The 25,090-nt window shown below is 45.4% G+C and overlaps 1 protein-coding gene across 1 annotated transcript in view; it reads left to right on the forward strand.

Annotated features, from left to right (window-relative positions):
* Positions 1–25,090, forward strand: part of LOC115477722 (nesprin-2-like) — a 359,728-nt gene that overhangs the window by 104,867 nt on the left and 229,771 nt on the right. Inside the window, exons 27-31 of the mRNA XM_030214775.1 lie at positions 1,151–1,225; positions 4,065–4,669; positions 4,760–8,273; positions 16,376–16,561; positions 23,377–23,544. Coding sequence (XP_030070635.1) covers positions 1,151–1,225; positions 4,065–4,669; positions 4,760–8,273; positions 16,376–16,561; positions 23,377–23,544 — 4,548 coding nt within the window. The remainder of the gene's footprint in view (positions 1–1,150; positions 1,226–4,064; positions 4,670–4,759; positions 8,274–16,375; positions 16,562–23,376; positions 23,545–25,090) is intronic.

Raw genomic sequence — 25,090 nt, forward strand, 5'->3', positions numbered from 1 at the left:
TGGTCTGACCCAGTATGGCTATTCTTATGTTTTTAAGGGGAAGGGCAGCATCCTATATACTCCCTCACAGGCACCTACTGTAAGAGCATTTTCAGGTACGTATTTTAGGTGAAGGTTATGAAGAAACATAGGCACCTATATTTCTTTATAAAATAGTAGTGTAAGTGGCAGAATTCACATCTACCATACAGCTGTGGCCATCTACTCCTATCTTGGGGCAGGTGTAAATATGTACAGCAATAATATTTTAGAATTTCCTCTTGGCAACAGCTGGCCAGTGAATTTTGAAAGGGAAATGTCCTTTCGAGAGGTGGTCTGAGAAAAGCCAAGGTTCAAATCTCACTGATACTCCTAGTGACCTTGGGCAAGAAACTTCACCCTTTATTGCCTCAGGGACAAACAGATTGTAAGTCCTCTAGGGACAGGAAAATGCCTACTCTAGCAACTTCCAGCAATATTACGTCTTGTAATTTGTTTTATATATTCTCTACCCTCTTTTTGAGTTTTATTACTATAACTATCTTTCATGACATGCTATGTTTTTTGTAAACTTGGCCTCTTTTTGTTGCTCAATGTTATTGTGTAGCCCTTTCTAATTTTGATATGTAAACTGCTTTGATAATTGATTTAGCGGTATATCAAGTAAAGATGTAGGGTTCAATATGCAAAGCAATTTAAATGGCTTCCTGTCCGTTTAAATTGCTTGTCCAGGACTAATTGGCAGCAGAGTTGGTACTTAGCCAGTTAAGGGCTGAATATTGGCACCTGCTGGCTACGATAACCACATAAATAGAACCGTATAAAACACAGTCCTATCTTTATGTGGCTCCTTGTAGCCGGTGGCGATGGTCAACATAACACTGACTGCCACTGGCTGAATATTAACCCCGTAATGTAGTGTAATGTACCTGAATGTACTTTGCCTTGAGCTAGAACTGAAAAAGGTATGAGATAAAACTAAATCCCCTTTCCCAAAGAGAATGGAAAAGTAATTTTCCTGTTATAAAATTATTGTAGAGTCAGAAATCAATCACTATGCTGGCATTTTCTTTGCTTAGATATTTTTTTAACTGAGTAAAACCTCGGTAGAGACTTTTTAAGCCAGTCTAGTTGAAACTTGCTTTATAATTGTCTTTTTTGTGAATTGTAGTTGAAAATGAAAGGCTCCCTGTTCCTTCTGCCATCTTTAGCCGAAGAGACCGAGGAGAGTTCATTCAGCAGTGAGGTGAGTGGAATGGAAATGGAAAAGAATGTCCAATAATTATACCTGAATAGAAACAAGATGATAAACCAAGACTACAGGCCAAAAACTGGAAGCAGATAAAGCTAATCTACTAATACAAACAAGACTGACCTGGTGCTAAAACAGAAGCAGTGTATTTAGTGAAAAGCTAACAGGCCAGTATTCAAACATGCAATCAGTATTTATTTTAAATGCCAGCTGTGGCATTTAAATTGTCCATGTATAGTCAGTGCTGCTTTCAACAGAATTGGCAGCGTTGGATGTCTGCATTCAGCAGAGACCAGTGCTAGCTATATGGATAGCAGCGATATTCAGCAGCTGACTGGATAGCTAGGCGCTTTAAGAGCCACATGATCAAAATCCCCGTGCTGTTCCAAATAGTTCTCTAAAATTAGCGCTCATCAGCGCAGGGCGATACCACCCCTATGATCAGAGCTAATGCATTCAAATTTAAGCACACTATTAGTTCTGATCGTAAGGGTATTGCAGGAGGATTGTGCCTGAGCATGCACTCGGGCACAATCCTCCCGCACTTGTTTGACAGGTCCGGGCTGTCAAAAGCCCTGACCTGTCAAACATTCCAAGGGGCTACCCCTCCACACCCCAATCGGTAAGGCCCCATAGACCGCGATTCCCCCCCCCCCCCCACAAGCCCCCCCCCAGACACCAACATGGGGGCGGGAGGTCTAGTGGACCTCCAGCCCCTTAACAACCCCCCTCCAACAGAAGAAAGGGCTGGAGATCACTAGACCTCTAGGCCATACCCTGATGATCTAGCGGCGACTGTGACTTCAATTTCCCCACCCCAAAATCCCAGTACCTTGAATGCAGGAGGGATTAGATCCTAGTCCCTCCTCCTATGAGCACCACCTCCAAAATGGTGGCGCCCTGCCCAGTGTATCCTGGGATGCTCTTGGTGGGGCTTCCATTACACATAAGGGATGTTCTTCCTTATATGGAATGGAAGCCCCACCTAGCGCATTTCAGGATGCACTGGGCAGGGCTGGGAGCCACCATTTTGGAGGTGGCGCTCAAAAGAGGAGGGACTAGGATCTAATCCCTCCTGCATTCAAGGTACTGGGATTTTGGGGTGGGGGTGGGGAAATTGAAGTCACAGTCGCTGCTAGATCATCAGGGTATGGCCTAGAGGTCCAGTGACCTCCAGCCCTTTCTTCTGTTGGAGGGGGGTTGTTAAGGGGGTCCATTCAAGGTACAGTGCTGTTGTAGGTGCAGGAACAATAGAGCACACAAGCATACATTAGCATGGATTAGCATGCTACTTGCATTGATCTGCTGCAAGCTGTTTTGTTCTGGCACTCCGGGCAGCCGATCAAGATAAATGCGGTCGCTAGTCCAGTGCTCATGGCCTCTAGAGCCTGCATTTACCTCTGATCATCTGCCCATAAGCTAGTAGAGCCTTTTTGTTGTCCTAACTTTAGCCACATAGCTATACTGATAGTTGTGGAGTATCGCCAGCTATCTGTAAAGTTAGGTGGAACGCCCACATTCCAACCTTGCTCTGGCCTGGCACTACCTCGATAGTGCTGATATGGTCTTTAAGAATTTTCAGTGGTATCATCCTTACAGTGGCACTGAAAATTCTCAGCTAGGATCCAGATAGAGCTGTTCTCCAGATACCAGCTGCTGTTCTCCAGATAAGTGCTTTTGGATATTCATCCCTAAGGGGTTCTTTTACTAAGCCAAGGTAGCGTTTTTGGCTCACAGTAGAAATCAGCTGGCGGTAAACACCAAGACACGCATTATATTCCTATGGGCATCGTGGTGTTTACCGCCAGCAGATTTCTACCATGAGCTAAAAACGCTACTGTGGCTTAGTGAAAGGCAAGTAAGTCTCAAAAGTATAAATGTTGTGTTAATTGTTTACTGCAACTTTTATTTTATCTTCTGTAGCACTGCAAATATTTTTTATCACTCTTCAGCAGTACAAGAGATTACAGAAGCTGTTGCATGAATACAAAGTCAGCAAATTTAGAATTCCATGCGATAATTTTTTTGTGCTGAGGAATTAAGATGACCCACTATTTTGCAAAAGGAAATGTGGAGCATGGCTACTGTCTTTTGTTCCCTCTGGCTTCAAGATACAGGGCATATTAAGCTTGTATTCATGAGCTTTTTTAAATATCTTGCTACTGATAATATCTATTATATTTTAATATGTGTCCCACTATAATGGACTGGTAAGTTAGATTCAGCCAGCATCTTGTATTTTAAATAATGTCAGAATATAGTCTTCATGTTTGCAAAACCATTTGAGGTTGTAAACGGTCATTATTTGTGAAATTGGCTGTTTCCTTCCTCTTTCTTAGTTTTGAGCTGCCAACAGTTTGTAGAAAGTGAAGAGATTATGGTATTTCAGATAGTATTATAATTTGTTCTGCAGCTGTTCTGATGTTCAGACAGCTGGTTTAGCTTAAATTATATCAATAACGCATGAACCCTGAAAAAGAAGAAATAAAATGGTCAATATTCCAATAACCTGCCTCCTGGTGGAATGTTTGAAGAACCATCTGAGAGGTTAGGGGTGGGCTGGCAATGACCACAAGAATAAAAAAGTTTCAAGCTACAGCACTTGGGTACATTTTTTAAACTAAATTTTCCTCGTTTTGAAGAATTTGGAATGAGAATTGCAAATCAAAAGAGGAGGCTAGTATTTATTTCTTATATACCTGAAAGCTATCAAAATGGTGTACATTCAGTTCTATATTAAGCTAGGAGTTGATCTCATTGCTAACAGTAGTTATGCCATTTCCCTAGTCAGCAATAACTGATTTCCACTGTGCTTCAATTGTTTCTGTTTTAGAAGGAGGATGAAGCAGCAGATGAAGTGCCAAGCATATGTCCTCAAGAAGAGGAACACCATCAAAACAGTGAGGACACCAAGACGGATGACATCCTGCAGTTAGATACCAGAGCAGATAGCATCCTGCAGTTAGATACCAGGACAGATGGCATCCCATGGGTAGATACCAGGACAGATGGGATCCTGCAGTTAGAGACCAGAACAGATGGCATCCTGCAGTTAGACACCAGAGCAGATGACATCCTGCGGGAAAATACTGGGACAGATGACATCCTGAAGTTAGACACCGGGACAGATGGCATCCCGCAGTTAGATAAAAGGGCAGACGGCATCTTGCAGGTAGATACCGGGACAGATGGCATCATGCAGTTAGACACTAGAACAGATGGCATCCTGCAGGTAGAAGCCAGGACTGATGGCATCCCACAGTTAGAGACCAGAAAAGATGGTATCCAACGGGAAGCCAGGACTGATGGCATCCCACAGTTAGAGACCAGAAAAGATGGCATCCAATGGGTAGATACCAGGACAGATGGCATCCCACAGTTAGAGACCAGAACAGATGGCATCCCACGGGTAGATACCAGGACAGATGGCATCCTGCAGTTAGATACCAGAACAGATGACAGCCCACGGGTAGATACCAGGACAGATGGCATCCCACAGTTAGATACCAGAACAGATGACAGCCCATGGGTAGATACCAGGACAGATGGCATCTCACAGATAGAGACCAGAACAGATGGCATCCCACGGGTAGATACCAGGACAGATGGCATCCCACAGTTAGATACCAGAACAGATGACAGCCCACGGGTAGATACCAGGACAGATGGCATCCCGCAGTTAGTTACCAGAACAGATGGCATCCCACGGGTAGATACCAGGACAGATGGCATCCCACAGTTAGAGACCAGAACAGATGGCATCCCACGGGTAGATACCAGGACAGATGTCATCCTGCAGTTAGTTACCAGAACAGATGACAGCCCATGGGTAGATACCAGGACAGATGGCTTCCCACAGTTAGAGTCCAGAACAGATGGCATCCCACGGGTAGATACCAGGACAGATGGCATCCTGCAGTTAGATACCAGAACAGATGACAGCCCACGGTTAGAGACCAGAACAGGTGGCAGGCCACGGGAAGATACCAGGAAAGATGGCATCCAGCAGTTAGAAACCAGAACAGATGGCATCCCACGGGTAGATACCAGGACAGATGGCATCCCACAGTTAGAGACCAGAACAGATGGCTTCCCACAGGTAGATACCAGGACAGATGGCATCCCACGGGTAGATACCAGAACAGATGGCATCCAACGGGTAGATACCAGGACAGATGGCATCCTGCAGTTAGAGACCAGAACAGATGGCAGCCCATGGGTAGATACCAGGAAAGATGGCATCTTGCAGTTAGAGACCAGAACAGATGGCATCCCACGGGTAGAGACCAGAACAGATGGCATAGATATCAGGACAGCTGGCAGCCCACAGTTAGAGACCAGAACAGATGACATCCCACGGGTAGATACCAGGACAGCTGGCATCCCACAGTTAGTGACCAGAACAGATGGCATCCCACGGGTAGATACCAGGAAAGATGGCATCCTGCAGTTAGATACCAGAACAGATGACAGCCCACGAGTAGATACCAGGACAGATGGCATCCCACAGTTAGATACCAGAACAGATGGCATACCACGGGTAGATATTAGGACAGCTGGCAGCCCATGGGTAGATACCAGAACAGATGGCATCCCACAGTTAGAGACCAGATCAGATGACATCCCACGAGTAGAGACCAGAACAGATGGCATCCCACAGGTAGATACCAGGACAGATGGCATCCCACAGTTAGAGACCAGAACAGATGGCATACCATGGGTAGATACTAGGACAGATGGCATCCCACAGGTAGATACCAGGACAGATGGCATCCTGCAGTTAGATACCAGAACATATGACAGCCCACGGGTAGAGACCAGAACAGATGGCATAGATACCAGGGCAGCTGGCATCCCACAGTTAGAGACCAGAACAGATGGCATCCCACGGGTAGATACCAGGAGAGATGGCATCCCACGGGTAGATACCAGGAAAGATGGCATCCTGCAGTTAGATACCAGAACAGATGGCATACCACGGGTAGATACTAGGACAGCTGGCAGCCCATGGGTAGAGACCAGAACAGATGGCATCCCACGGGTAGATACCAGGACAGCTGGCATCCCACAGTTAGAGACCAGAACAGATGGCATCCCATGGGTAGATACCAGGACAGATGGCATCCCACAGTTAGAGACCAGATCAGATGACATCCCACGGGTAGAGACCAGAACAGATGGCATCCCACGGGTAGATACCAGGACAGCTGGCATCCCACAGTTAGAGACCAGAACAGATGGCATCCCATGGGTAGATACCAGGAAAGATGGCATCCTGCAGTTAGACACCAGAACAGACGGCATCCCACGGGTAGATACCAGAACAGATGGCATCCCACAGTTAGAGACCAGATCAGATGACATCCCACGGGTAGATACCAGGACAGATGGCATCCCACAGTTAGAGACCAGAACAGATGGCATCCCACGGGTAGAGACCAGAACAGATGGCATAGATACCAGGGCAGCTGGCATCCCACAGTTAGAGACCAGAACAGATGGCATCCCACGGGTAGATACCAGGAAAGATGGCATCCTGCAGTTAGATACCAGAACAGATGGCATACCACGGGTAAATACTAGGACAGCTGGCAGCCCATGGGTAGATACCAGAACAGATGGCATCCCACAGTTAGAGACCAGAACAGAAGGCATCCCACGGGTAGATACCAGAACAGATGGCATTCCACGGGTAGATACCAGGACAGATGGCAGCCCACGGGTAGATACCAGGAAAGATGGCATCCTGCAGTTAGAGACCAGGACAGATGGCATCCCACGGGTAGATACCAGGGAAGATGGCATCCTGCAGTTAGAGACCAGGACAGATGGCATCCCATGGGTAGATACCAGGACAGATGGCATCCAGCAGTTAGATAACAGAACAGATGGCAGCCCACGGGTATATACCAGGACAGATGGCAGACCACAGTTAGAGACCAGAACAGCTGGCAGCCCACGGGTAGAGACCAGAACAGATGGCATCCCACAGTTAGAGACCAGAACAGATGGCATCCCACGGGTAGATACCAGGACAGATGGCATCCCACAGTTAGAGACCAGAACAGATGGCATCCTACGTGTAGAGACCAGAACAGATGGCATACCACGGGTAGATACCAGGAAAGATGGCATCCCAGGGGTAGATACCAGGACAGATGGCATACCACAGTTAGAGACCAGAACAGATGGCATCCTACGTGTAGAGACCAGAACAGATGGCATCCCACGGGTAGATACCAGGAAAGATAGCATCCTGCAGTTAGAGACCAGAACAGATGGCATCCCAGGGGTAGATACCAGGACAGATGGCATCCCACGGGTAGATACCAGGAAAGGTGGCATCCTGCAGTTAGAAACCAGAACAGATGGCATCCCAGGGGTAGATACCAGGACAGATGGCATACCACAGTTAGAGACCAGAACAGATGGCATCCTACGTGTAGAGACCAGAACAGATGGCATCCCACGGGTAGATACCAGGAAAGATGGCATCCTGCAGTTAGAGACCAGAACAGATGGCATCCCAGGGGTAGATACCAGGACAGATGGCATACCACAGTTAGAGACCAGAACAGATGGCATCCTACGTGTAGAGACCAGAACAGATGGCATCCCACGGGTAGATACCAGGAAAGATGGCATCCTGCAGTTAGAGACCAGAACAGATGGCATCCCAGGGGTAGATACCATGACAGATGGCATACCACGGGTAGCTACCAGGGAAGATGGCATCCTGCAGTTAGAGACCAGAACAGATGGCATCCCAGGGGTAGATACCAGGACAGATGGCATCCCACAGTTAGAGACCAGAACAGATTGCAGCCTATGGGTAGAGACCATGACAGATGGCATCCCACGGGTAGATACCAGGACAGATGGCATTCCACAATTACAGACCAGAACAGATGGCATCCCATGGGTAGATACGAGGACAGATGGCATCCTGCAGTTAGAGACCAGAACAGACGACATCCCACTGGTAGATACCAGGACAGATGGCATCCTGCGGGTAGACACCGGGACATATGGCATCCAGCAGGTAAAGTGCTAAAACATAGCTTTTATTTTCTTTTTCCTTTTCTTTGAACGTGAGCATCTTAAATCGTTATTTTGCATAATTAGCTAATGACTGTAGCGTTTTTGTTATATAGCAGTAAGTGCTGTTCCTTTTTATCATAATTATACTTAGCAATACTTGAACAAATGAGAAATCTCTTAGGCTCCATGTTTTTAAAATGAATTTATTCCGTTTGATATTCCACATTTCCAATGAGTAACAAAAAAAAGCAGACACCATAAAAAATATCTCTAGTAATACAAGGAACACTTACTGCACCTCTCACTTGTGTCTAAAGTAACTTATAGTAGAAGCCAGAATGTCCCAAAATTGCAGTGGAATGGTGTCATTTCTTTCACTCTTTAGATTTAAAATTGTACTTTTTATAATTTTATGCAGGTTGAGAATGTAACATTCTTTTTTTCAGTTTCACATTATACAAGAGCAGCTAACTTGTCATCCCTAAAAAAAGCACCAATCTCAGGAGCCACTAAAGTGTCTCCTCTTGTCTTAATAACATTTTTTTTTAAGGTTGACAAATTGAAAACTTTGCTAAAAGCAAACCCATTTTCATGGTGTGATGTACAGCCAGGGCAAACATGTGTCAGTGACGAAAGGTCAACGTGACATAAGAATGCTTCCTATTCCATTCTGTTACTTTTTATGGACGTTGATGGGTAAAATGGTTAAATGTGCTATACATAATGAAGACCCTTCTTCCCTAATTCCTTTAGAAGGTCTCCATGCGCACTGTAGTAAAGGTTGTCCTTTTACTCATCACATCTTTGAATTTTGCTGCATGAAGGAGGAATTTCCATTTTGAAGAGATGGCAAATAATTGTGATTTACAATCCAGGCTACTTAACATATACAATAGTGTTGTCTGTATGAAGTGGATAGTAAAGGCCTATTAAGTGATTAAGATAGCTGGATAGACTTACTAGAAGTAACATAGTAGATGACGGCAGAAAAAGACCCGCACGGTTCACCCAGTCTGCCCAACAAGACAACTCACATGTGCTACTTTTTGTGTATACCCTACTTTGATTTGTACCTGTGCTCTTCAGGGCACAGACCATATAAGTCTGCCCAGCACTATCCCCGCCTCCCAACCACCAGCCCTGCCTCCCAACCACCGGCTCTGGCACAGACCGTATAAGTCTGCCCAGCACTATCCCCGCCTCCCAACCACCAGCTCTGGCACAGACCGTATAAGTCTGCCCAGCACTATCCCCGCCTCCCAACCACCAGCCCCGCCTCCCAACCACCGGCTCTGGCACAGACCGTATAAGTCTGCCCAGCACTATCCCTGCCTCCCAACCACCACTATAAGTATGTATGCTCATGATAGTCAATTTATAGTTATTAACTCAATGCGATTAACTGTCTTCATGCTTCGGTAGAAAAATCCAAACACTAGTCTCTTGTTTAATTACTCCAGTCAACCAGATTTGGTGCTTGAGTAGGGTTATCACAGTTAATCTCCTTCCTCCTCATATACAGGTGTGTCAGCTTCCTAGAGTAACTTTGCTTTACTAGTTTGGAGTGAGTACTGAGGCCTACGGAGTACCCAGTGTTTTGAAAGATTTTTGTTCCATTATGGCAGAAAAACATCCAAATGTTAGGAAAGCCCAAATCCCTCCTCCCCCCCCCCCCCTTAACAGGCCCCCAACATGCTCCCTTGTGATTTGGATGTGCTGCAGACGAACAGCATAGAAAAACCTCTAGAAAATGGGTTTCGAATAGCCTTGTCAGTCATATACACAAGTCAAGCAATAAAGCTGCTGTACTGTTCATTTCTTTGTTATGTTTCTAACAACAATCAAAATTATTTGAGATTAAAGACAAAGAACATGGGTTTGAAAAATAGCAATTTGGACATTTTTGCAAGAAAAACATCCATCTGCCAGTTTATGCCACTTTCTGGACATTTTTCTCTTTAGAAAATGAGCCCCATTGGCACTTACTTTGCTTTGCAGCAAATATGTGCACCTACAGTTTAGGAGTGAGCACTTAAGCCAGCCATAGAGCTGTTGTATGTGCACCTAAGTTCAGTGTTATGCAGGGGTGTAGCCAGACCTCGCGGTGGGAGGGGGCCAGAGCTTGAGGTGGGAGGTCACATTTTAGTCTGCCACCCCGCTGCCTCGCCAAACCCCATAGCAGTAAATACCTTTGCTGGTGGGGGTCCCTAACCCTCGCCAGCCGAAGCCTTCTTCAACGCCGGGTCTCCTCGCCTCCCCCCACCTCTCCCCCTGCCGCACCCCGCAGCACAGCACGCTCAGTTTCATTTAAAGGAATGTGCAGGATGTCAGAAGGAAGAAAGCACAGGGCAGCAAATGCGGCGCGCCGGAGACCAGCGCTGAAGAAGGCTTTGGCTGGCGGAGGTTGGGGACCAACGCCATCAAAGGTATTTGGTGCTGTGGGGTGTGGCGAGGGGAGCGGCAAGGCGGTGGGGGGAGGCAAGGAGACTGGTGCTGAAGAAGTCAGCAAAACCAGGGGCTCGGACAAAATCTGGGGGGGCCCTAGTGATATGCACATAACACAGTATTCCGTAAGTTACTTATATAACTGTGCGCTCTGCCTATGCTCTGCCCAGACATCACCCCTCTGTATGGCCACCTGCAAACTTAGGGGATCTTTTACAAAGCGTCAGTAAGCCCAGCGTGTGCTTACCGAATGCTAAATTGGGACTACCGCCAGCTGTAGTTCTTCCCTGAGCACTCACAATTTCCAGGGGAAAAAGAAAACCCCCAGAAATGGCTTGCACGGCCATAACCTGGCGGTAATCTGGCATCGCCGCTCGCTGCCGGGTTACGGCTGGAGCCCTTATCACCTCTGGGTGTCGGTAAGGGTTCACCGCCACATGGTCCCGCGGTAAAAGTTCTCTTATCACATGGCCATGTTTGTCTGGGGGCTTTTTACCTGCTGTGGTAAAAAGGGCCCTGGCGCGCGGGAAAAATGACCCCCACAGCTAGTGCAGGGCCCTTTTTCCTGTAGCTTGGTAAAAGGACCCCTATATGTTATGTAAGATATATGAGAGTTCATTTCTTTCATGAGGGATTCAAGCTGAAGACATCTTGCACATGAAACTAGCCCCTCTCGTCGGATCACATTTTTTCTGCAGAGAGGCAGAAGCTGTTACTGGGGCAGCAGCTTTGGTGACATGACGTTTCCCAGCCATACTGCAGTTGCAGAAGTATTTGCACCTGTAGAAAGAAAACAGAAAAAGCTCCACCAAAGTCCCTAACTACCTCAGCTGTCCTGTAGGCTAAATAACTAAATTAATTAATTAATTAAAGCAAATTTAAAGTAAATATATACAGAGTTATGGGGGAGGGGTTAGAAAATATAAAAAATGTAGTCTAGCTGATATTCAATGCAAGTTAACCATCTGGGAACCGGCGCCAACAGGTTAACTAGTTTGTTCGCGTCTATGAAGAAAGGCTGAAGCGTCTAGGGCTCTTCAGCTTGGAGAAGAGACGGCTGAGGGGAGATATGATAGAAGTCTATAAAATAACGGGTAGACATGAATCGTTTGTTTACTCTTTCCAAAAATACTAGGACTAGGGGGCATGCGATAAAGCTACAAAGTAGTAAATTTAATACGAATCAGATAAAAATGTTTCTTCACTCAACATGTAATTAACTCTGGAATTCGTTGCCAGAGAACGTGGTAAAGGCAATTAGCTTAGCAGGGTTTAAAAAGGGTCTGGACAGCTTCCTAAAGGAAAAGTCCATAGACTATTCTTAAATTAACTTGGGGAAAATCCACTGCTTATTTATGGGATAAGCAGCATAAAATATATTGAGTTTTCTGGGATATTGCCAGGTATTTGTGACCTGGATTGGCCACTGTTGGAAACAGGATGCTGGACTTGATGGACCTTTGGTCTGTACCAGTGTGGCAATACTTATGTACTTATATACTTGGTCATTTTTAGTGGCACTTAACTGGTTAGTGCCACTGAAAATGACCAGTTAGCACTGAATTCAAGCCGGCTATGTTGGGGTGTTTCCAGGGTAGAGTCTGGTTACATCCCGATATTCAGATATAACCGGCCAGTTTTGGCATATCAATAAGACCGTATAAATACCTGTTCTATCTTTATCCACTAACCCATGGCCGGTTAAGTCTGAATATTAACTGAACCGGTCTTGCGCTAGCCAGCTTAAAAAAACTAGAAATTCAGTATTGAAGCCTGGAGAGGGCTTGGTATTCCAGTGTTAGCACTGATGGTGGACAAAAAAATGCTGTCCGTCACTGGCAGAATATTGGGGGATTGTTTTTAGTTGATTATTGCAATCTGCTCTGGACTATCTTATTGATTTACTAGTGGAACCCAGCCCGTTTCCTCAACAATGAAACAGGCCCTAGGAAGGCTCTCTTGTAAGCAAATTTTTGTCTCTCCCCTGCCCTCCCCTCCCCTCCATGTCCAGCGATTCTTCCCTCCCCTCCCCAGGGATTCTCCTCTTCCCTGCCCTCCCATCTGTGTCCCGTGATTCTCTTCTCTCCTGTCCTCTCCTCCCATCCCATCTCATCCATGTCCATCGATTCTGCTCTGCTCTGCCCTGCATTCCCCTCCCCTCGATGTTCCGCGATTCTCTCTTCCTTTGTACCTCATCGTTTTCTGGCTGGCCTGGCTGGCTTCTCTTCCGTTGGTAACATCCTGACATCAGCTTGCCTCCAGCATTCCCTTCCCTCTCACTATTCCGCCCCCTGACATCATTACGTTTTGATGCGAGGGTGGGGCAGTGAGGGGGAATGGAATGCTGGAGGCTAGCTGACGTCATGAGATGTTACTAACCCAGGCAGCCAGACAGCGATGGAACGTTGGAGGTGCAAATTATAAATTATTATATAGGATATGGGCAGTATCATAAAATCCAATATTAAATTTAATTAAATTAAACTAAATCACATGGGGGCCCTTTTACTAAGCCTCGTAGGCGCCTTCGCAAACCCAACACACGTCAATTTTGAATTACCATCCAGCTACCACGTGACCTGGGCAGTAATTTAATTTTTTACGCATGTCAACTATGCACTCTAGAAAATAATTTTTATTTTCTGGCGCGCATTGCTAACAAAAAGGCATTGTACGCGCATAGACCATTACCGCCTGGTTAACGTGTGAGACCTTACCGATAAGTCAATGAGTGGTGATAAGGTCTCAGACCCAAAATGGACGAGAGCCAATTTTCATTTTGCCGCAAGGCCATTTTCAGCCAAAGTAACAAAAAAAAACAAAAAAGGCGTTTTTTACAGGTGCGATGAAAAATGGATCTGCGCAAGTCCAAAACATGCGCCTACACTAGTGCAGGCCATTTTTCAGGGCACCTTAGTAAAAGGCCCCCTGGTTTTTCACAATCCCAATTAATTCGTGTAATATTTACAAGCTGTGTTACTTGCATTTTTTAGTGATGGATTTAATGCACAGTGCTAATCTGTCACAGTTTAGTAAGTGAAAAAGTATTGCAGTCTAGGTGTTTTTTTTTTTTACCATCCAGTGTTATATATATATATATATATATATATATATATATATATATATATATGTATATGCATGTATCTCATTTTCCATGCATTTATATCGGTGGTTCTCAGCCTTTCTTCTGTTGTGACATACCTGACAGTGTTCATGTCTATGGCACACTGAACACTAAGGGCCCTGTTTACAAAGGCGCACTAGTGTTTTTAGCACTTGCTAACCATGTAGATGCCCATAGGAATATAATATGGTCATCTGCACGATTAGCGTGCTCTAAAAACACTAACTTGCCTTTCTAATTAGGGCCCTAAAATTCACTGCTGAACAACAACAACAAAAAAACTCCTACATATTTCATTGTTAAAAATTATGAAAGGAAATATAAATATAAAATATTCTTAAACAGAATTTATTTTAATTTTAACAGTTTATAAAACAAAGTCGTTTTGATCTTCACTTTATCAATAAGAAATCTGGAACTGATGAGTTGCATTCAATATTTACATATGAGACTGTATAGTAAATAGTGCTGCTGTTGCTGATATAACACCAGAATTTGAAAATATATTTGTTTTGTATGATAAGCTGCATAGATTTTAGAATGGATAAAAGTTTCTTGACTTACATAGTAACATAGTAAATGATGGCAGATAAAGACTTATCATACAAAACAAATATACTTTCAAATTCTGGTGTTATATCAGTAACAGCAGCACAAAATTCCTTTACTGCTAGATACTGTGAAATAACACAAAACCTTCAAATACTCAGAAATTATGTAGTAAACACAAGATATGGAGAGCAGATCTACTGGGACTGATGGCAGCAGGGTAGTCAAGAAGCAGGAAAAGGGACCAGTTATGGGTATTTCAAGTGACACACCAGTGTGTCCCAATACATATCTATGTGTAGGTGTAATTTTCTAAGGTTTCTCCCACTTGTAAAGCCTATTTTACATGTAGAAAAGGTTTTTTTTAATCAAATTGTGTGATTGCATGCACCTGTGAAAAGTGCCCACGTGGAAAGTGTATGCCTGCTTTTACATGATCTGCATGTAGTGTTCCTGGGGACATATTTTGGTTGGATGGAAGTAGAGTTGTGATATACACCCGTATTTTATAGAATACTAGTAAAAAAGGCCCGTTCGTGGCTCAAATGAAATGGGCGCTAGCAAGGTTACCGCGTACGCATGTGCAGTGGCCCTCCTATCTCCCTTCTCCCCCCCTCGGCGCATCACTGAAGCCCTTCCCCCCGGCACATCACCCAATCCCCTTCCCTCCCCCTCGGGCTGATCAACCCCCTCGCCACCCGCAGCCGCGAATACTAACGGTGTCCGTCCGCTGCTGCTTCTCGTCTTCAGCAGCAGCGGCCGGTACAAAAAGAAAAAAGGGAAAAAAAGATTTTCTACCTGAAACGCGGCTCCGTAGACAGGCATGTGGCATTGGCTGTCGTCTCTGCAGCCGCTCCTCCTCTCCCCTGTGACGTAGCTGCGCTCCTCTGAGGTCTTCCTCTAGGGGCAGCGACATCAGAGGGGAGAGGAGGAGCGCCTGCAGAGACGACAGCCAATGGCAGATGGCTGTGTACGGAGGCACGTTTCAGGTGAAAATTTTTTTGTTTTGCTTTTTTCTGTTTGTACCTGCCGCTGCTGCTGAACAGGAGAAGCAGCAGCAGCCGGACAGTGTTAGTATTGGGGGCTGCGGGTGGCGAGGGGGTTTATTTGCCCATGTGGGGGGGGGGGGGGGCGGGGGGAGGGGCTTTGGTGATGCGCCGAGGGTGGGGGGGTAGGGGCTTGTGTGATGCGATTCGCGGAGTGTTTGTGCTCCGCCCACGACATCATCACGATCTACACAACTACAAATTTAGAACGTTGGGAGAATTGAGGCTTCATTAGAACGTTGGAGGTGTGAATTATGTCTGGATGGGGCGTGGCTGAGGGTGGGTGAATGAGTGAGGGTGAGTGGTGCTGACAGCCTAGCCTATGAACAGTACAGGGCTTCAGTGCTTCCCTGCCACGGCGTGAGCTTCAGAATGTTGGAGGTGGGAATTATTTATATAGATAGATGTGTGTATATGCATAGAATACTCATGCAAAGATGTAGACCTTTTCAGAGCAGGTATAAATTGTGCATGGAAATTTGTGTGCTATTGGGGCGGGATCTTGGAAGCCTATGTTCTTTTTCAGACAGAGAAGTATACAGTTAATTAGTCTGAGACAAAGTTTTTTTTTTTAAATTAGTTCTGTCAGTTCAGTTCAAAGCTAGCTTCAACATTTCACAATGTACTCAGTGCAAGCAGGTACCTTGGACTCAGTGACATGATTTTTCTCTTGGGACTGTGGGTTAATGAACTCTGAGCTGTGGTTTACTTCCTGTGTGCTCAGCTGTACCTGTCTAAATGCAAATTGTCTGCATGGAAACTTGTTGACACTGGGTCACATGACTCTTTTATTCATGTGGGAATAACATGATCCTGCTGGTTTGAGCCAAGGTGTGTGTGTTAGTTCTGATAGGCAGCCCTGTGAAATATTTTTCTATGTGGCATTCCATGGCGACACTCCCTCTTGTAACACATTTGCTCATCCATGGCTTGTTTTAGGGGGAACAAGAAAATTCAGAGAAGACAGTGGATAGCATCAAGGAGACGGAGCCTGAGGAGATTCGCCATGTCTGCTGGGCGCAGGTTGCTGAGCTGGAACTGTGGCTAGAGAAAGTGAAACTTTTGTTAACAACATACAAGCCAAACATGCAGCAGCAGGTGGAGCAGCAGATTACAGACTGTCAGGTAGGAATGGCTGATCAAAGTTCACAGTCTGCTTCTAAACCAGACCCCTTTCCGTGTTGGATATGCTCCAGTGGTTCTATTTTTATGAGCTAGACTATGCTTGTCTGCATTACTCATTTAGCTGTGCCATAGCAAAGGAAATGCAAACCCTGTTTTAAATTTGCTTACATAACGTGTTTTACTTTTAAACCTCATTTCTACTCCCCAGTCAACTGAAATTCTTATGTGGAATATTTATAAAGGCAGAAGACTAAGGGGTCCTTTTACTAAGGTGCGCCAAAAAATGGCCTGCGCTGTTGTAGACGCGTGCTGGGCCGCTGAGAGACTAAGCCAGGCCCGGGGCAAGGCCACCGCCCCCCCCCCCCCCGCCTACGCTGCCACTGCTGCAGTCCCCGGTCTCACCTGCCTGCCCTCGGCTCTGTCCGCTAACGGGCCCCCTGCATTAAAATCGGCAGCGCCTCAGCTGAGCTACGTTTGGAAAGGCATATTGCCTCCCTTCGGGCCTTCCCTCACTGTGTCCCGCCCTTGTCTAATGTAACTTCCGGTTTCCGCGACGGCGGACCCAGGGAGGGCTGATTTTAATGCAGGGGGCCTGGTGGCGGACGGAGCAGAGAGCAGGCAGGTGAGACCGGGGACTGCAGTGCCGGCGGCCTGAGCCCGGCGCCGGGCCCCCATTGGAGGCCTGGGCCCGTGGAATTTTGTCTCCCCTGCCCCCCCCTCTCGGCGGCCCTGGATGCGTGTATTGAATGCATGCAGGTCCAGTTTTCAGGGCGCCTGCAAAAAAAAGGCCTTTTTGGGGGGCTGAAAATGGACGTGCGGCAAAATGAAAATTGGTGTGTGTCCATTTTGGGCCTGAGACCTTACTGCCACCCATTGACTTAGAGGTAAGGTCTCACGCATTAACCGGGCGGTAATCGTCAGTGCGTGCACAATGCCGATTACTGCTTGGTTAGCGCCATGCACCAGAAATTTTCTGGCGCGTGTAGTGGGCATACGTAAAAAAAATGGTCAGTCAATTTTAAACTACTGACAGCCATGGGCAGATTTAAGCCTGCCTTTGGTTCAGTCCTGTCAGCCCACTCAGCTGTGTCGGCACCGGCACTGAATATGGCATAACTGCTGGCTCCTCCCTGAAACCACTCCCGGACCACCTCAGCACCACCTGGGCAGTGCACAGGGTTGCCAGGTGGAAAATTTTTTTCTCGCCCAATCCAGCCCAAAAAACAGCCCAAAACCCGCCCAAACACAAACCCCGCCCCTGACACCCCCACCCCCGCGTCATCACCCCGCCCCCGCCGTCATCAACCCCGCCCCCCCTGTCACCGGCCCCGCCTCCCCGTCATCGGCCCCCGCCTCCCACGTCATCGGCCCCGCCTCCCCGTCATCGGCCCCGCCTCCGACGTCATCGGCCCCGCCCAAAACGTCACTAACCCCGCCCCAAAACGTCACTAACCCCGCCCCCCGCGGCCGAAAAAAAGGCAAAAAACCGCCCAAACGACCCAAAAGCAGCCCAAAAAACCGCAACCCGCCGCGGGCAAAAATTTCCCGTGGCGGGTCGCGGAAAACCGCCCAATTGGGCGGTAAAACCGCCCACCTGGCAACACTGGCAGTGCAGTGGTGGTCAGAGTGCACATAACTTCAGAGTGGGGAACCCACCTCCCCTTTTACTCGCCCCCACCCCCAAACCACTTTTAGGCCTCACTTAACCCCTTTCTTGCTGTGTGAAAGGGGCTAAGTGAGGCCGCAGCTTTTTTTACTAACAACAATTTAACCATGAACCAAATAACAAAACAACTTTACTCCAAGCTATGTCAACAGTATCCAAAAGTCAACATTTTGCACCCCCCCAACCACTCGCCCTGTCAGCAAAGTGGTGTGATATTAACATAGCCTCGCCTCAGCCAAGCAAGGGCCCATGGTGTCGGCATGACCTTTCATTCCTAATTTAAGCCGGGTCACTTGACCTCTTAATTAAATTCAGACTCAACCCTCTGAGCCTGGGACTCTGTAGTTTGGGTTACCGCCTGCTGTGAGGCCTCACGCTCCTTTTTTCCTACCCTTAGCCCCCCTTTTGCACAGGGGGAGGAGGAGGATGTGAAAGCCACCTCCAAGGAGCAGGAAAATCCCTGCACCCCAGAGACATTCCAGTAAATATCCCTGCCTTCTTCTCTCCCCATCTGGGACTCCCAGTCTTGCCCCGTCAATCGGCCCAGCCTCTGGCTAGGCTTACTTATAAAACACCCTGTGGTAAGCCAAGCCGCCGGCTCCTGTAGCCCCCTGACCCAGCACTGTTGCCCCCCTCCCATAGCCCTATCAAAAAATGCAAGTAAGGAGGGCTCCCATCCTTCATTTAAGGGGCACCCTCCAGATAGGCTCTTGGACTCAGTTGTTCCATGGCATTGCCTTGTTAAAAGCTGATGAATAATGGTTCATCCACAACCAGGAGAAAGTACCAAATATAAAGAAAGGACAGGAGCACCTTCGGAAATTTAAACATCCACATGGTAGTCACTGAAGACCACTGGGCCACTCACTCGCAGTGGTAAATCTAAGGGAGCGACAGCCCTAACCCGAGTCCCCGAAGAAAGTTTGTGTGAAACCTGTGGTGTTGGGCATTTTGTTATATCTACAGGGAAGAGCAGTCTTTTGTCCATGACAGTTGAGTGATATCATCGCAGCCCTTAGCGTTTGGTTTTACGACTAGCACAGGTCTCATAAGATAAATTACATTTTGATGTTATTTATGCTGGCTTAATTGGTTATTTGTAGTGGATTTGTATTATTAACACAAGTGGGGCACACAATTGCACATTATTGCACATAAAAAATGACCACTGTGAGTGAGTGGCCTAGTGAATAAAGTGCAACCTGTTAGTGGTCTTCAGTGACTACCACATACGTGGGTGTTTAAATTTCTGAGGGTGCTCCTCTGCTTTCTATATATTTGGTACTTTCTCCTGGTTGTGGATGTTCTATTTGATATGTTTTAGCAGTGAGATAGTGCATTTTTTGTTTTGATGAATAATGGTGGCCAGCCTGCACAGTGTGGTTTAAGTAGGCAGGAGCCTTTTCTGCCTGCTTAAATCACACTAAATATTGATGCCTGTGATTGCGAAAAAATAATTTAATATTCACAGTAAAAAGTTGCCACAGAAGGATTTTGGGGCCATTTTACTAAGCAGTGGTAAGCACTAATGCATGCTTACCACAGGGTAAAAAGCACTCCCACGGGGCCATATTGAAGCGTTCCATGGTAATTCTTGGATCAGCGCGTGCTTCCCACGCACTAAGAAATGCTTTTTATTTTTTAGTGCTGGGTGTGTGTTTGGGGGCAGAGAGTAGGTGTGCTCTGTGCTAATCGGTTAGCGCAGCTATGTCAGCCTGTGCTAAACAATTAGCACAGGATTAGCACGTGGGCCCTTACCACCTAGAAAATAGGTGTTGGTAAGTGCTTATTTGCTAATGGGGAAATTAGCACGTGGCCATTAACCCATTAGTGCCCAATGTTCTCATCAATTTGTTCCCATATGGCTTATTATGGGAACATTGGGCACTAATGGGTTAATAGAGGAAATAGAAAATGTGGCCATTTTACAGCTATGCTCAAAGTGGCTTCAGCGCACAAGAAAACGCTGTGCTAATTAGAGCGCAGGCTACTTTTTAGTGCAGCTTAGTATTAGCACCCCTTAGCATGCTCACAGTAAAAATGATTTTAAAAATTAGCTTCTGTTTTTTTGATTTGTTTGTTTTTCTGTTCCCCACTTGCAAATTTTTCAAAGAAAATACACCTTCTTTTTTCTGACCATTCAAGTGCTAAAGATTTATTTTATGAGCAAGTTTTCATAACATTCTAATTACCAAAGTTTATTATTATGTATTATTAACCTTTTCGTTAATTAGAAAAACAACATTTTAAATTGTATTAAAATTGTTCATTGTTATTGCATAGTTATGCTCATTACCACAATAAGAAATTGTTTCCAGAATTTTATTATCTTCAGTTGTAAAATTCACAAAGAAACATGAAATAAAATATTCCACATTAATGGGGATACAGAAAGAAAATCTAAAAGAAGCAACTCAAGATAGCAGGATAATCTATCTATATACAGATCCAGCAATCTTAGGGCCCTGTTTACTAAGCCATGCTAAGGGCACGCTAGCGTTTTTAGCGCGTGCTAAAGATTAGTGTGGGCTAAATGCTAAAGTCTCCCTTAGGAACATATGGGTGACTCTAGCGTTTAGTGTGCGCTAATCTTAGCTTGCACTAAGGGGTCCTACCGCTGAAAAATGACTTGCGGTAGTGTAGGCGCGGGTTTTGGGTGCGCTGATCCATTTTTCAGCGCGCCTGTAATAAAGGCCTTTTTTTTGCCGAAAATGGGCATGCAGCAAAATGAAAATTGCCGCGCATCCATTTTGGGTCTTTGATCTAGCCATAGACCTAGTTGTGAAGAATCTGGGCGGTAATAACCTAGGTGCATCAAATGCCACTTGGTGCGTGCCCGTTACACGTCCCAGAAAATAAAAAATATTTTTCAGATGCGTGTAGCGAACACATGCCAAAATTGAAATTACCGCAAGGGCCACGCAGTAACTGGGCAGTAACTCTAATTTGGTGCGCATTCGGCGCACGTAGGCGCCTACACGGCTTAGTAAAAGGGGCCCTAAAAACACTAGCACACCTGAGTAAACAGGACCCTTAGGCCTAAATGCCACTTTTTTTTTTTCAAAGGGAATATGGTATTGCACTGGGAGTCAGTGGGCTTCACATAAAAGTAGCAAAACCCTTTCATATTTCCTTGCCCTATAGAGCAATTTTACTAAAGCATTCTGAACAAAGTGTCTTCCTATCAATGGGCGAATTGAACACAACTGACACAGTGTAAAGAATGATTTCTTTACTCCTGCTGAAATGTGAGACGAGAAAGATAAATGACCCTCAAGGATAACCCCTAGTGCCTTAGTGGGTTCTGCAAAGAATATAGGAGTACCTAATAAAGCAGGGGAGGTAAGGAAGCAGGTTGATGATTTCCTGAGAAAATTATATACTGACATTTATTAGGATTCAGTTTTAATCCATTCGTAAGTAAGCAGTTGTCAATGTTATCCAAATGTGAAGAAACTATAGTAGAAAAAGCAACTGAATATGAATCAGTAGAAAGAAGTTGAATGTCATTAGCATAAATGAAAACTATGAAGCTCAAAGACTGATGGATCTTTTTACCTGTTGCCGGAAAAAGAGCCCTGAGGTAGTGGAGCCACCTTGCGGTGGGTGATATTCATAACAGATTGTAATTCCTGCAACAGTAAATTGTTAAAATGAGAACCATTATCCGACACTATTTTATGAGGACAGCCATGTGATGGTAATATATGCCTGATAAAACATTGAATAACTGTATGGGCTGTCTCCTTAGTGCAGGGAAATGCTTCTACCCATTTAGAGAAAGCATCGACCCACAAAAGGATATATTGTTTACCCTGTACTGGAACAATCATATCAGTGAAATCAATATGCCATTCTAGACCAGGACCTACAGGGGTAGGCAGACAACCAACAGGAATTGAAGGTCCCCTACGAGGGGGCCATTTTTCACACGTGCCAGGGCCCTTTTTTACCGCAGCAGGTAAAAAGTCCCAAAACCAAAATGGCCATGCAGTGGGGAGCCCTTACCGCCAGGTTACCGCCGCGCTAAACATGTCCAGGGTTCCCCCCCCCCCCCCCCCAGAAATGGCGTGTGCTTGATCCGGAACTACTGCTGGCCTGTGTTGGGCTTACCGCCACTCTGTAAAAGGGCCCCTGAATAATAAGTGCCAGTGGAGCAAGATAAATATTAAAGAGGACAGGACCAAGAGTAGAACCCTGTGGCACCCCAAATGTATGGCAATGGAACTGAAACAGAGTGAGACCAATGAACCCTAAACAATCATCAGTGATGGGCAAAGAATGGAAGCAATAACAGTGGAATACTCTGAAACCACTAGGTCCTAGGATCGTAGTCTACATAGTTTCATAAGGGGAAAATCTTAACAAACTTGGGGGTATGTTTACTAAGGTGTGTTAGCGTTTTTAACGCGCCTATATATTTAAGGCGCGTTAAACACTATTGCGCCTATACATTTCTATGGGCACATTAGCGTTTAATGCGCGTAAACCATTTACACACATTAAAAACGCTAAAATGCCCATAGCGCCGCTTAGTAAACATAGGCGTTGATTTCTTTCACATGACCAGAGTAGATCTGGAAGCACAATAGATGTGCCCTGTTTGTATTTCGTTCCATTGTTAACTCATTATTTTTAGATTCCATTTTGAAGACTAGATATTAAAACTTTGAACACTTAGGGGCCCTTTTACTAATGGGTTACCTTGACGCAACCTGGAACTACCGCTGGCCCTACGCGACCACTGGCAGTAGTTCCACTGCGTGTCATTTCTGGCGCTGCTGGATTTTTAAAAAATATACCGCAGGGGGTTACCTGTTGGTAATCGGGCAGCTTCGTGCGCTGCCCAGTTAACCACCAGGGTATTGCGGGCGCCCTTACTGCCACTTCAGTGGGTAGTGGCAAGAGCTTCCCCCATGCATGGCCATGCTGTAAGTGCAAGCTTACCGCATAACCATGTGCTTTTTCTGGCTTTTTAACCACTGCAGTAAAAAGGGCCCTAGTGCACGGCAAAAACGGCTACCGCAGGGCCTTTTTTTACCACAGTTTGGTAAATGGGCCCCTTAGACTCTAGAAGAAAGTTAAAACATAGTACATTTACAGAACAGAGGTTTATCTGTATATATGGGTCATTTTTTTTACTTACTAGATGAAATTGAAAGAGATTGAGCAAAAGGTCTCTTTGTTGGGAGAAGGAATCAGCTGGTTCCATGGAACACACAGAGAAGATGAATCCTTGACATTAAAACTAAATGCCTTAAAGAGTGAATTGGAAAAAGTCCAAGTGATGCTTCAAGACAAACCCAGTGAAGAACAGGTACAATCTATTAAAACGGTATTATTTCTCAAATGATTTGTACCCTTAGAGCTGCCCAAACTGACGTGTTCAGTTAGAGTTCTTGCAGTGTTCTATCCAATTATCACTGTATTTGGTTGCCAGAGAAAGTAATACTTCATTGTGACTTAAATGCAACATACAAATTAGCAGGGGCAAGCCAGTGCAAACCACATAATTCAGAGGACATAATGGGGATCATTTTATGAAGGCTTTTTTGCACACATATAGCAGTGTATGCATGTAAAATGCCTTATTTAAGAAGTTTAAAGTCATACTGCATGTCCAAGTATTCACAATGACAGGGACATATTTACTTGTACGTGGCTCTGGTATAGGCGTGTTCAGTGATGGATGCTGAGAGACATGCAACTGGAGTCACAATTTATGTGTGTTCTTTATAAAATACAAGTGGCCGCATGTATTCGACTCATGTACATTTACATCAGCTCCTAAGTTGGCGTATATGTATGTAGGTTCAATATAGCTGTGATTTTTGAAGGATTTGTACTAGTACAGTACAAAGGCACAGAAATATGAGCCAACTGTAAAAACTGAATGCAATTGTCTTCATAGTTTTTAATTATGCTCAAGTGCTTTTGGACGGCTATAACCTTATGGAGTTTTTCAGTTGAAAAAATCCCCCCTCCCCCGTTTGCTTAAGAACTTCTACAGTTGTTATCTTAAATCAATCTGTGAAGCAATTCCTTTAGGGATGAAAATTTTTTTTAAAAGCCACTAATATTTCACTGCTTAATGTGCCGGTGGGGCTGGTGGTTGGGAGGTGGGGCTAGTGCTGGGCAGACTTCTATGGTCTGTGCCCTGAAAATGGCAGATACAAATCAAGGTAAGGTATACATAAAAAGTAGCACATATGAGTTTATCTTGTTGGGCAGACTGTATGTAATATTGATTATTCGACCATCCAGCTTATCTGACAGACCCCCAGTGATGTCACACAGCTTCTCTTTCCATTTTCAGAACCCGGGACCCTACTTTTACCACCATGTGAGCCAGGACCCTGCTTTTATTGCCTTTGTTCCTGCATTGTTTGAGGGGTTACTGTTGTTTTCCGTATTATCTGACTTTTTATTTATCTGACAAAGGGTTGGTCCCAGAGTGGCCTAGTGGTTAGGGTGGTGGACTTTGGTCCTGAGGAACTGAGTTTGATTCCCACTTCAGGCACAGGCAGCTCCTTGTGACTCTGGGCAAGTCACTTAACCCTTCGTTGCCCCATGTAAGCCACATTGAGCCTGCCATGAGTGGGAAAGTGTGGGGTACAAATGTAACAAAAAAAAAATTATAGGTCAGATAATTGAGACTCTACTGTATTTTGTAAAGACAAAGGCACTTATGCCTCTATATAAAATAGACCCAAATAAGAGCCCACTGGGTCATGTCACCTTTTGCTCTGATTTTGCTGAAGGTTTTTTTTCCCTTGTATCTATAGGAAAGTGCTTAGAGGTGGATTCTACAAAGGGTGCCAAAAACGAGACTCAAAAACTTGGGTGCCAAGCACCAATTCTGT

Source organism: Microcaecilia unicolor, chromosome 9 (assembly GCF_901765095.1).
Source record: "Microcaecilia unicolor chromosome 9, aMicUni1.1, whole genome shotgun sequence".
In the NCBI taxonomy this organism is placed as follows: Eukaryota; Metazoa; Chordata; class Amphibia; order Gymnophiona; family Siphonopidae; genus Microcaecilia; species Microcaecilia unicolor.